This window comes from Channa argus, chromosome 21 (assembly GCF_033026475.1).
Source record: "Channa argus isolate prfri chromosome 21, Channa argus male v1.0, whole genome shotgun sequence".
NCBI classification, from domain to species: domain Eukaryota; kingdom Metazoa; phylum Chordata; class Actinopteri; order Anabantiformes; family Channidae; genus Channa; species Channa argus.
This window is the reverse complement of record NC_090217.1, coordinates 15,157,974-15,171,895: the sequence shown is the minus strand read 5'-3', so window position 1 is coordinate 15,171,895 and position 13,922 is coordinate 15,157,974. Positions and strand designations below refer to the sequence as shown.

Here is a 13,922-nt window from a genome sequence, read left to right as displayed (position 1 = left end):
GGCTGAAAGAGTTGTTGTTTGATGCGGCATTGAAGCTAAGGGACAACTGAAACCAATTGGTTTGATGAAAGCTTGTCTATTGCTTTGTCAAGTGTGGAATTCGGGGGCAAGCTCAGTGGAGGTTATCTAGATGGAGCAAAGGATGAATTCTTTTCCCAGTAGGAAATTTAATCTGGGGGTTACTGCTCTGACCAATTGGTGGGTTGAAAGGTTATTAACCCCACCTCCACCAGTTCACCACCCCCCTTAGTCACGCACATATCACAGCAAAAGTCTGCGGCTGTGCTCTTAGTGTATTTTCCCCTTATAGTATGTTCACAAATATAGTTTTACAAAAACACTGTAAAATTGTGTGTGTGCATGTTTTTTTGGTGGAAAGGCTGTTTGCAAGTCTAGGACTATATGTGTTTGTAAATACATAATGTCTGTTGTGTTATATATGTGTGGGTGTGTGCAGTTTGTGCCAGACAAGTGAGGAATTGAGGTCGTGACCCTGCACTGAAAGATAGAGAGGAGAACGGATGGTGTTGTATCCATGGCAATAGAAAGAGTCTAAGCAGGAAGCCGACAGGAAGTCAGGGTGTTCCACACGCCATTGCGGCCTCTTCTGTTGTCATGACGTTGTGAACTGTTGTCATGGTAACTCTGCTGATTGAGACTGAATGCTGATGGGAAACATGGTGACTGGATTATTCACTAGTTATAAATTCATCATGCCTCGATACTCGAGAGTTTTTTAACAGATTTTTACACTTCACACTCTTTAAAGAGTGACCAATGCTTTTTAAACAACCCCACCAAAAAACATTTATAGATCCTTTTCTTCACTACAATCTGCTGAATTAGTTTGCAGCTGTCATTCACTGATCTGCTACAGTACAAGATTACTAATCTCACGAAACCCACACAAACACACTCACACACACAAACACACACACTTTTTGGAGTACTTTCTCAATTTTTGCCAAGCAGATGGAAATAGTGCATTTTACAGCTCTAAATAGATGGGCAGATTAGTTAGATACACATACACACACTATTCCCTCACAGAGGTGGACATGTGCAATCACACAGTACATCATCAGTGGATAAACCAGAACTCTCTGCCTCCATGAACAGAAAACACCCAACAACCAATGGAGAGTGAGCAGCTGGTTTGTAACATGAATAAACAGGCACATAGAGACATACAGTATACATGCATGTGCCAACTGGCTGGCTTCCTTCAATCCCCTGTGCTTTCTCTCTTTTGTGTGTGTGTGTGTGTGTGTGTGTGTGTGTGTGTGTGTGTGTGTGTGTGTGTGTGTGTGTGTGTGTGTGTGTGGCCTAAATGTCATCTCACATCACACATTCCAAAGTGTTTACATATGTTTCATGCTTTAATTAATCTTTAAGAGCTGTATTTTCACCTCATTTGTCAGAGATGCAGATCTTTTTTATATGTGTGTGTGTGTGTGTGTGTGTTAGCATATGTGTTTATGTACATAATTTATTTATAGCTTCTTTATAAGACATTTCCTGCCTGCATGAATTGATTTCTGGCTCAAAGCAGAGATTTGAGGTCACTCCCCTTCAGGTCCTCTACCACTCATATCACAAATATATTCGTTCCAGGGTGAAATGTAAAGGAAACATGCTCATTTAAACCATTAATACCTGGTTCAAACTCAGACTCAGGAGGATTGGTCTGACAGCGCAAATTATACAACTGTGCGTGTGCGTGTGTGTGTGTGTGTGTGTTTGTACCATGTATTCACGTTACGGTGACTTAAATCTCACCATATAGTTCATTTTGGGGACAAAATGCTGGTCCCCACAAGGAAATAATTTATTTTTACTGTGATGACAAGATTTAAGTTTAGGGTATGTTTCGCAGTAGGGTTGGGGTTAGGCACATACAGTAGTGGATATGGTTGGGGTCTCCAGGAAATGAATGTATTTCAACGTAATGTGACCTGAAGGTACGAGAATCAGACTGTGTGTGTATATGTGTGACTGTTTGTGCGTATGATTAAAGCTGAGCATGGTTTTAAATATCAGAACAGTCTTATTTTATGAGAATTTTGTGGAGCCAAAGGGCTGTAAGAAACGTTGTGATACCTCATCTGGCTGGACATAGTTGGGTGTTAACTTACAACCAGTCTGTGTGTGTGCACATGCATGTGTGTTTTGTACCCCCCCTTCCCAGCTGCTGAACTGCATTACCACCTTCAGCACAGTGCCCCATATTCTCACGGTCACCTCTTGACATGCATACACAGTGCAGGAGACTCCAGACTTTATTACACACACATACACACACACACACACACACACACACAGATGCCACTGATAGGCTCGTCTGATACAGTTTTATGTTGCGGCTTTAATGCAGTCGTGTCCCAGTGGAACAATGCTCATTTTGTTTAGCACGCAGAAACAATATCCTCTATAGAGCCTAATCTCATTAACTTATAACCTGTGCTGCTGGACTTCATTGTGAGGCTTCATTCATTCAGCCTTCCAGAGAGGATGAATTGGATGCGTCGTCTCTACCAGCGTCTCTACCATTAGAAGCAAGACACTAAAGTATCATAAAGCCTATTGAAATTTCTCGGATAAAAAATATGTGGGAAAAACTGGCAATTTCTAAAGTTAGGAAAATGATTAATATTTTCTCAATAATGCTCACTGGATGAAAATGGAGAGCACACTTAATGTTATGCATTATCCACAAAACAAAAACCTTCACAGGTAATGAAATGGACTTGCTTATATTATTGCAGTTATTGCATGGACATTTAATTAGATGGCAAAATAATGGCAGTGTGCAATGTCTTGTTATTGCCTTAGTTAAAATATTCACTGTCCAGACTAGAAGTGATTGATCTTCTGTCCTCTCTCTCTGCTTTGTGTTTTTGCACCATCCTGTCACTGGTACTGCATAATTTCTAACATGACATGGAGCAAATCAGACAACGGCTGACAGAGTAAGATAAGGCGACTGAAGCGGTGAGACAGTGAATGAGAGAGAAGTCAAGCACGTTAATTTAACCAGCTGACACTCAACACAGCTGAATGCTATATAAGTTATAGTCTAGAGTGAGAGTGTGTGTGTGTGTGTGTGTGTGTGTGACTCAGAGGTCAAACAGGTGTCACGTCTTATGTGACACGGATGTCCTATGGTCATCAGTGATCAGTTGTAGCAGTTGTCTGAGAGTCCTTTCACTTAGCCAGAGAAGTTGGTTTGTTCTTAGTTGACTGTGATTTGACAGAAAGCTGCATAAATTTTTTAAAGAGATGACTGTTGTGGCTGTCCAGTCATTTTATATATTTACCCCCAATTTATTTGCTACATGCTGTTATTTGTGTCCATAGGGGACTTAGTTGATCCCATGACAAACACAGACATCATCATGAATTCAAAGCTGAAATGTAATGTGTCTGGTTGTAAGGGTCATCCCCACCAGACGGATCAAGGTTAACATTCAAGATATTATAAATAAACATATAAATAGATAGATTTAATATTTAAACATGATTTAAATAAGGCAGGGACATAACTAAAGAAGACAAAAACTAAAAAAAATATATTTATGAGAGAGATTTATTTATGAGACACAAAGCTTTGTCTGTGGTGTTTTTATTTTAAATAGGCCATTTTTCTACAAGTTTGACTTTTTATGTATCAGCACCCAGATAGGTGCATAGACTCTGCATCGACGCTTACTGACACTTTCCCTTTTGCGGGTTTAACAGACAGCTTTAAATCCTTTAAGGAAGTGTGGGCTTCATTTAATAGGACAACTGTAATCACATTTGTTAAAAATCAGTTTGTGCTGGTATAAATGCAGCTGATGAACAATTCAACTCAGGCTTTCAGGCTAAATCAGGCCCAGGAGTCCAGTAATTCAAAACAGTACTATTCATTAGTGTTCGGCTGGGACAGGCTCATGTATCCCAACATTAATACCTCACAGTGAATCCACCTTGTAGCATCTCTATTCCAAAAGCCCATCTCTTGATGTTTGGACAAGATGGACAAATACGGATACATTTTGCTCAATAACTCTTGTGCTATGATGGGGATTTTAACAAGTGTAAGTTAATGATCTTTAGTGGTGCATTGCCTCAACATATTTTGAACATATTACATGTTTGCAAGTGGTGCTCTTGTTGTAAATGATGCTCAGCAACAGGCACTTCAACATGAGAAGAGCTTCTAGTCACAGTATCAGGTGTCTGGCTGACACACATCCTCATTTGGCATTTGGCTTCATTATTCTGTTTCACACGGACAGCCATCCTCCCTGTTGTTAAAATGAGGGGCTTAGTTCAAGTAGTGAAGGGCAGAAGCATAATTGTGTTCCAGGTTCTGAGCTGGAAACTAGTCATTTGGTTCATCAGTTTTGGGTTGGCCTTGTTTCAGGCATGTGATTGTGCGAGGATGAATCACAGCACTGTTGGAAAACTGCATGCCTGTTGACCCTTCCTATATGAATAAAACATCCCTCCATAGAAATGTCTGGTTGCCGCTGACATCACCTACAAATTTGGTGTAAAGACAGCAGAGACTGCAGATGGGTGGAATAATACAATAATCCAGCTGTGAGCTTCATGCATGGCAGCAGTGCCTGCAGCAGTGAGGTCTCATCACTATCCACTGCACTCTTAAAGCTGAGCACCAGTGTCTCTTTGCTCCAGGCTCTTTGCCTCGTTGTACTGTCTCATCACCTTATTCCTCTGCTGACTAAATCTAGTCTGTTACAACCAAAATGTCCATCAAACACTAGCAGATACCGTTTTGTGTTTTTGTCATTGAATAATGCACATTGAGAAAGAAAGATAACAAGACATCTGATATGCAAGATGTTAATGATTATTTTTCTTAATTAAAGACACTTCTGTTTTCCATGGAGAGATTATGAGAAATGGGCCTCGGGGCACAGACAGGTAAAAGATCCCCCACCCCTGCAGCCATAAAATGACTGCAAATGATGCACTTTGTGACTATTTTCATCTCAGTTTCATCACTTTATCTTTATTATGTCTCTTTTTGTTAATTCTGTCACGTTGTTTTTTCTCTTTGGGAATATTTAGTATGTGTTTTTTCTGGTCATATGTCTCTTTGTGTTCATTTTTTTTCTATTTTCTGGGGGTCTAGCCTAGTATTGTCACCAGTGGTGTCAGTGAAAATGAGATTTTCTTATTTTGCTCCTATAGCTCTGAGAAACTGTTTCTTCACAATTTAAGCACACATGCATTGATTTCCACACATGCACAACAAAAGCATTGTACATATTGGTGGTTGTCACATATTTTAGATTTTGATATTTGGGACTGCATCAGGGGAATTGAACACTTTCCCATTAGTTTCTTATTCCCAAATTATATTTTTTTCTTTAAGGAATAACTTACTCTTCCAATCAACACGCGAGTCTCTGCTCTGCTCTTTATTCTGGCTTTTTAAAAGTGATCTGTACTTAGCTCTTATCCTGCTACTAAACAGAACCTTGAGACAATAATATTCAACAAAGAAAGAAAATATTCTTATTGTTGTAGCATCTGCCTCTTGAAAAATGGGATAGCAGAACTGAGTTAATTAAGTGTGGACAACATTATACTGTTCAAATCCCTCTGTGCCTGCATCTGCATCAGGGTTTGTTCAGCATTCATGGATGCAAAAGGTTACACAGATGATACAGAAGGGGTTTGTTTTCCCAATGGATGCACTACATTGTTGTATTGCAGGTCTGTGGTTCGACAGTTTTTTTATTCACATTGTTTTTGTGCTGGTTTCCTTTGTAATGAGTTTATATGTTCCTGCTCCTGCCACCGCATCACTGTACGGGATGCAACTCCGCAACAGATATATTCATTATAAAATCTTCTATATTATATCACATAAAATATTCCATCTGATTGTGAAGAGCTTTGGAGTTACACTGTTAACATACATGGATACATTAAGTTAGGCTGCATTCTGTTGCCAAAAACTGCTAGTTTATATGTAGAGGATAAAGGATGAGGTCTGCAGTTTAATTTTTCAAAACCTGTGAACCATGGCTTTATTGTGTCACTTTAATTGTACTTAAGTCTTTGCATGCTTATTGTCTTAATGTCTGGAGTATTGGTTTTATCAGGGTGGTTGAATGTAAGGCCAAAAATGTTTTTTACTAACCAAGTTCTGGTCTTTTGCCAATGAGGAGTTATTGTCGGTCTTAACAAGCCTGTTTCAGGGTTATGGTAAGAATAGGTGTTAGCTTTAGAATTGGGTTTAGATTAGGGGAAGAGTTAGGGGTAGGCATCTAGTTGTAGAACAACAACAACATCCCTAAGAACTGTAGAAATACAAACCTGCGTGTGTGTTATCCAGTACCCTGATATGTCAGCGAGGAAAAGAAAATGAGACACAAGGAAAATGTACAACTAGTGTGAGTGAGGCAAGTAGCACCCACAGATACACTCTATAAATCCACCGACTGTGACCTCTCCTGTCCCTGAATGAAAATTACTACTATGAAATGGATGGCTGTGTGTGTGTGTGTGTGTGTGTGTGTGTGTGTGTGTGTGTGTGTGTGTGTGTTTCTAAGACATTATTCTGTTTTTCCTGTATGTGAAATCTGTACATGGAGCACACACAATTTCCCCCCTTTGATAAAATGCTCAGGTGCTCTGTGACTGCGGGGGAAATCCAAATTTAATTTGCGGGTTTTAAACCTCAGGAAATGATGGACGTGCCGGCACATCCAAATAACACGCTCTCTGCAAGATAAAGCGCCGCATGCAGAAGCCAGTTATGTTATGCGTCAAACTCTATGGCACTTTTTGAATATTGTTGATTTGGTCAAGTAAAACAAAAAACAGTTTTATGGTGAAATCTAAAGGTAAAATCTCCAGGCGATTTCATGAGTGGTTGTTACATACACTAAGTTCTACAGTAATATGTGCAACATAAAACAGTGACGTCACACAACACAGTGCTAACATATATAACCTTTGCCCTCTGAATGAATGAATAAGGTTTATTTCTTAGCTGTGTGGTAATAATAATCCCACTCTCTCTCTCTCCTACAGTCGTGGCAGCAGAACCGCTCGTCCAAGGTCTGAAGAAGCTTCCAGAAGAAATTGACTGGTCATACTCAGGTCTGTATGAACCAATTGTTCCTAAAATAGTGCAAGAGACAGCCACAGTTATCAGGCTAGTCAATGTCATATGTTTTATATACCTATATACAGTACATATCACATGAATTGAGAATTAACATTCTAATGGCAGTGGCTTGATCTGACGTGGACCATATGGTCCACGGGCTAACTCAGCACAGAGTCCCTGCTGAGCATAGAGTGGAATCAGACAGACAGTAATGGTCCCAAGGGGGAGATTATGTTCTTACGGAAAGGAATAGTCATCAGGAACAATGATCTGGCTCAACAGGTCATCAGGGAGATAAAGACAAAGCTATTCATATTATTAACCTGCACCCCAATGGATTGCTGGTGATAAGTGATGAAAGATTCTATTTCTCATATTATATGATGCATGACACTGTAGGCAAACGGTGCCCACACCATTTCTCCGAAGTCAAAAATAAAAGCCAGTTGTACCTTTTAGGCCAGTGATTAACCAATTAGTTTCAGGCCCCTGTTGCATAAATGCAAATTAGAACAGCTGAGAAGTAGTTGGTAGCATTGTGTCCACTTAGGGCTGGAACATGTACACTACACCTACATTTAATTATTCAGATAGAAAAAAAAAACTGTAATTACTTGAAAAACCCCAAGGGTTGAATAATAAACAAGCTGAGCAAAGCTTTGCAGTTATAGGAACATATTTAAAAATTATGCACATCATCACAGCACAGGCTCAGTGGATACTATGATTTGTCACAATACTTACAATGTGGTCAAATGCCATACAATCTTGTAGAGCTTTCCCAGTTAAGTAATCAGTGGGTAGTTAGAAGGGGCTTAAGCTGCTACTGTCTGGAAGAACCTGACTTAATGACATTTTCAGCAGTCAGTAACAATTTTCTTAAGAAGACAGTTGGCAATGCTGCTGTCCTGTACAATATATCCAGAATTTGGATCTATTTTTTTCAAGACTTCCAGCTGATAGGCAGATTCACATAAAATGTCATCTTGTCACTCAAAAACCTGTTGCTGTATTCTGTCTGTCCAAAATCCAAAAAAGAAGTTATGCCTGACTTGTGGTAAACACTATTTTTTTTAATGTTTCAGGTTTGTTTAGTGATCAGAAGGTGAAGGAATTTGTGCCAAAGGTGCACTTTCTTCTCTAGTGTAATTCCTTCAACTAGTAGAAATCTTCACACCAACACCTACCGTATGTTGGTGTTGGTAGAACTCAGGGCTAAAGTAGATGTATAGTATAGTCATTTGACTGTACTTAAAAATCTTCCCTACTGTTTTTTCTCGTAATGCTTTCATAACGCTTCCATCTTTTATAAAAAAAAAAACGAAACGTGCATAATAATGAAACAAAAGCTGAACAGACTCAAGCCTCCGCAACAGAACCAATTGCATAGGAAGTGTGATAAATGTGATTACACTAACTTCTTAATTGATTTCATCGGTCTGAGCTTACAGTTAAATAAACTTTGGTCTTTAAATGCAAAACCTCATTAGTAGCCTTATATTAATGTAATGACTAAGGACAGTTTCATGCACATTCAGCCAGTGCTGCCATGTGATTAGTTTATTTGATTTGCTCCTCCTAATATTTGCCAAACCAGCATCCTGGAGTTTGTTTTCTTCCCGTGTCAATCAGTGATAAGGCGCAGACAAAACCTGATGGTCAGAGTGTCTTCATTTTTTTAGGTGATGCCAGTCTGCAGTTTCTTTTCCAAGGTCTTTTTTTCTTTCTTCCTTTCTACTACTGTGTACTATATACTTCATACTATATTATCCACTTCCCATTTTCCTCTGCACAAGTTCATCATCATAACTGAAGGCATTTCAGTGCCAGTTCATTTGGATTCACTGTATCTTTAGACATTTCTTGCCATAAGTGTGAGTGTGTGTGGTTGTGTGTGTATACAATCTCGTTTTTCTGAACAACTGTTTCTTGCCTTGTGCTGTGCACTGAGCCGTGAGTAAAAGCATTAACATGTGAAAGAAACACACTTCATTGTCAGGCACTGTGCACAGCTTTGAGTTAGGTCAGAAGTAGGGGGGACAAAAGGGACATAAAAGAAAGAAATGGGGTGGGAGAGTGAGAGAATGAGTGACAGGGAGGAGGAGAGTGAAGAAAAAGAAGAACTCATCTAAAAGGATGAGAGAGCCAAAGGAGGAAAGTTTAAAGTTGGGCTTAATTAAAATCAGAATACACCTTTTCAAAGTACCTTGCATCAAACAAACCATGGTTGTTTGGTAAGATTTGAAATAACAGGTTTGAGGTACATGTAGGTTTTCAGCTTAATTAAGGGCTTACCCTCTGGCATTTTGTCCACAACATTTGTCTCTTTGTGACACTCTCCACGCTGGACACTTTGAAAAATCAAATTAAAGGATTGGTGAACCCAGGTAAACATGGTTGCACAAGCCTATACAAAGCAAAGTATAATGCAGCGTTCTAAAAGCTGTCAGTGGGTCAGCATGAAACCTTCCACGCAGTCATGAGTGTGTGTGTGAGTGAGTGGGTGAATGTGAACCATCATGGCACTTTGGATAAAAATGCTATATACTGTAAGTAAAGCAGACAGTTTATCTTACTCTCAGACCTGCAAGCGTGTGTGCAATCATAAACTGCAGCTCCACATCAGTGCAATACTTTCCTCCACCGCTGATGTTCGAAGGTTTATGAACGAAATAATCTGCTAAGAATTAGACGAAATGATTAATAAATAGCTACCAACCAAAGTTGGTATTGTGTTAATTTTAACAAACAATTTACCTTTGAGTCTCATGTTGAACCCGGTGAACAATATTTTAGACAAAATGGAAGTGAAGCCTCTAAATAAAGGACCGTCCATAAATATTGAGGTGGTTTTGTGCCCCCAAAGATTGATTTCAATTGAGTTAGTCAAGTCAAGCAGGTATCCACTTTTATCAGACACTTTTATCAGACACTTTATAGTATAAAAATTCCCATTACTCAGGAAATAGTATCTGTGCTAAGCCACAGCAGAACAGCATCAAGAAATTCAAATCTTTTTTCATTAGTCAAACTCTGCTGAAGGCTCTCATTAACTTCAGATAAACTTTGGCATGTGATTTTGCACAAAATGAGGACTGTGCCACGTTTTGTTCCCCATCACTCACATTGAAAATGAAATAGAGGGAGATATTTTAATGACCAGTATAAACAGGAGGAAGGTTTAAGACAAATCCTGTTACAGTATTACAGTATTTATAACGACATCTGACAACTGTTTTACGAAAGACGCAAAAGGGATCGGTTAAGGGTACATGTCCCTTTTAATAAAATGTAATAATCTCAAAGCCTTTTTTAATCAGTTTAGATGAATATGTATATCGTTAGACAGTGAATTTAATGATATTCCATGACAGCTTGGGTTCTTTAATTTGGGCTTTAACTTGGTCAAAATTTAATCTATGTACCTGTAGTAAGTGAAGTAGAGGTGGTTCTAATGTTTTGGCCACCATATAAAAAAAATGGAACCGCCTCTTTTTATAATGCACAGCAGTATGATGCCCCTACCCACTTTGAATTATCGCCTTTCTGGCTGTTCTATTTGAACCTGAAAACCGAGAAATTATTACTTTGTTCAGGTAGAATTTATTGGATTGCATTAAATTGCAGAGGCAGTCAGGTTATGCCTGATCAGTGTATCTGTGTGATTGTACATCAGTTACTCTTTCATGTTGTTCTCATCACTCACTCTTTGTTTGTCTCCAGGGGGTCCCTGGGATCCTTCTGCCTGGAAGACATCCCCCAGGGCCCCATCTGTTATGTGTGTGTGTGCATATGTAGGTGTTTGTATGTAACCGTGGCCTGTGACAACCCAGATTTCCCTCTTCCGGCCACATGCAAGTGGGAGGACATACCTGGACATTTTACAAAGGACAGTAGTTAACCATCACAGTAAAACTACATTTACTTACAGGACTCCTTTTTAGATTTGATACTTTTGCCTCTGACAATTTCCTCATTATAATTATAGATAGATAGCCCTTAGCCAAGAGTTACTTCCAAGAGTAATGAGCCATCAGGACAGATCAAATTACAGATTAAATTCAAATAGACTCAGAAGCAGTGAGATGAAATTGGTTTATGGTGTTGAGGCAGCAACATTAAGAAGAGAAGATGGATGTAAAGGAAAAGTCCTTTCTGAGTGTTGATTTGTTTTTCTTCTTTTGTTTAACTGTGTACTTATGTATCTGTGTCTCTCCCTGCCTGCCGCTGTCTGCATTTGTCTCTCTGTTTCGTCTCTTTTCTTGATCCAACTAAGTCATAGCCGGAGGCGAAGCATGCTTCAGTACTCCCTTCGTGCTTTGTCTGGGCAACGCACACACATACACAGACGCACACACACACTCACACACACACATACACAGATTTTAAACGAATACTTAAAGGCTGTCCACATAAGTTGATTAAATTCGGTCCTCAAAACATTTCTTTATATTCTAAGTTATCTGGTTGGAAAGAGAAGTGGGCTGTGACACACACCAAATAATATATATGTCCACATTTGGAATCAAATCTCACTCTTGGTTAAATTATCCACTAGTTTCTAAGAAAACCCCATGTATGTACCCAGCATTAGTCCAGGCACCTTCTCCTCATACAGCACAATCATTTGGATTAGACTAATATGGACAGCATGAGAGGATGTGTGCAGCTCCATCTCGCCAAACCCCAGATGAATTATTTATGTAAAATTCATGATTTACACAGTTACAGTCTCATAGTGTTGTGCAGTGCTGCACTGTGTTTTGGACTCCTTCACTTCAAATGCAGCCACTGACATGTCTTTCTGACACAGTGCCATCTGAAAATCCACTTAATCATGGCTGTCACCTATAGGACAAGAGGACAGCCCTGTCTTTCTGTCTGAATACTCAATTATATAATACAAATAAAATGATAAGTAATAAGAGTTGACTAACGCGATGTTGACAGTGACAAAATTATAGCATTTAGCACCGATGGTGAGTTAATTTTAGTGGGTTAGACACTCACGCAGACCTCTAAGACGTAGCCTGATGGGCACCGTCCCAAAAATGTAACTTTATGCGGCGTACAACTGGGGTTTACTAGCTCCTTCTGGCTCAATCTCTTTAGTAACTGTATGGACCCATCTCTTTCCTGTCTTGCAGTAATTTCAGTAAAAGTACTGCCCCTTGTGTAGCCCGCGGCTAAGCCTCTGTGCAGATTAGACGTATGTATAAAGTATAAATCTAACTAAAGGATGAGAGTGTTTAGTGGACACCTTAGAGCTGCACTTACATATCTCAGCAAACAGCTGTTCTGATAATTGCTGTATAAATAATATAAAGGAGTTTTTTGTAGTGTAACGAATTGTGCTTGAACCATTAACCTGCATATCGTCCGCAGAGCACAACATACAACATAAAGCAAGACTTAGTATTGAAATCACACACTCTCTGGCCAGCCCACCCCTCCCTGCTCTGCTTTTTTTTTTTTTATCTTTGACAAATTTTAATCTGAGTTTTACTAAGGAACAAAAATACTATCACGCCCCCCCCCCCATATTATACTTAAATTAAACATTTTAAATGTGAATGCTGTAATTATTTAGAGCTTCAAGTGTGTGTAAGTTACAACTTTGTCTTCTAAACACGAAATGTGCAAAGATCACATCAAATGATCAAAAGATGCTGGCACTCATCATTCCTAATGGACTTCATGAACAATGAACACAGGGTTTGTCTTTAAATGTTGTGAATCTTCCTACTGGAGAAAAACATTGCTGCCAACTGCAGATGACTAATTGGTTTATCATAATACAACAATGCTAATCATTCGTGAATATTTAACACACTATACTCCCACAGCATCAGTGTAGTCATTTGAAAGCAGATGAGCCAGTCTTCATCCTTGCGTGGGTGTGATGCTGTGTGTTTATATACATATTATCAGTTATTGTCTGCTCAGAACCCTTAACTTGAATTGATTCTTATCCTGTTAAGAATGACATCTTTAATTATTGGGTTATAGTGTCCCATGATGCTCTAAACGCTGTTGTACATGCTTCTACCCCAAGCAGACAACACTGAAGCTATGATCGTGGTTATTCATTTCTGTCTTCTTTGATCTCGTGAATCTGTCGTGTCTTTCTTTGTGTACATGCGTGTGTTCACCACCCACTATGGTCTCAGCTGCTCTCTTAGTCACCAAATACTTTAGGCTGGCTTCTCTTCTGCTCCAGTTGTTTCTCAGACTGTGTGGCTGCTCTTGGAGCTTTGTGGGAGACATGAGGTAATGATGTTGAGGTGTGTATGTGTGGGTTTTCCTTTATCTGCAAATACATATTCTTGCTTGTACCAGTATGTGGCTGGGTTTATGAGTTCAGTGGCTGTAACTCCTGCATTTTGGTGGCCCCACCTGTCCATGAGAGGCAAACGTGAACTCTCACTCAGCATGCTCATATTTATCAACCTGCTACAGTAGGCCTAACTTTTTTACTGACTTTCTTCTACTTACTGAAGAAAGAAGTTATAAAAGGGGTTGGAGCACTTTTTTGTTGATCGAATAATCTGTATTTTTTTTTTAAATAAAATTCATTTTGTATATACAGATAAATAACAAATCAGTTTTGAGTCAGCCATCGTTTAATATTTAACCAAGTCTTCTCCCTGTCATGTCTCACCAGAGAGTATTTTTTTTTTTTTTCGTGTTCACACATCTAGACTGAGCCATCAGAGATCACATAAAGAGCATAGGAGGACTCTGATTCATACCCCAAGATTTTTTTATTTTTTTATTTATTCAGTAA

General features: G+C 39.1%; 1 protein-coding gene across 3 annotated transcripts in view; it reads left to right on the top strand.

Annotated features, from left to right (window-relative positions):
* The window catches only part of ptprz1b (protein tyrosine phosphatase receptor type Z1b), a 47,086-nt gene that overhangs the window by 7,042 nt on the left and 26,122 nt on the right, over positions 1–13,922 (top strand). For all 3 annotated transcript variants that reach the window (XM_067490283.1, XM_067490281.1, XM_067490280.1), the window contains exon 2: positions 7,057–7,125. In XM_067490283.1, the coding sequence (XP_067346384.1) occupies positions 7,057–7,125 (69 nt within the window). The remainder of the gene's footprint in view (positions 1–7,056; positions 7,126–13,922) is intronic.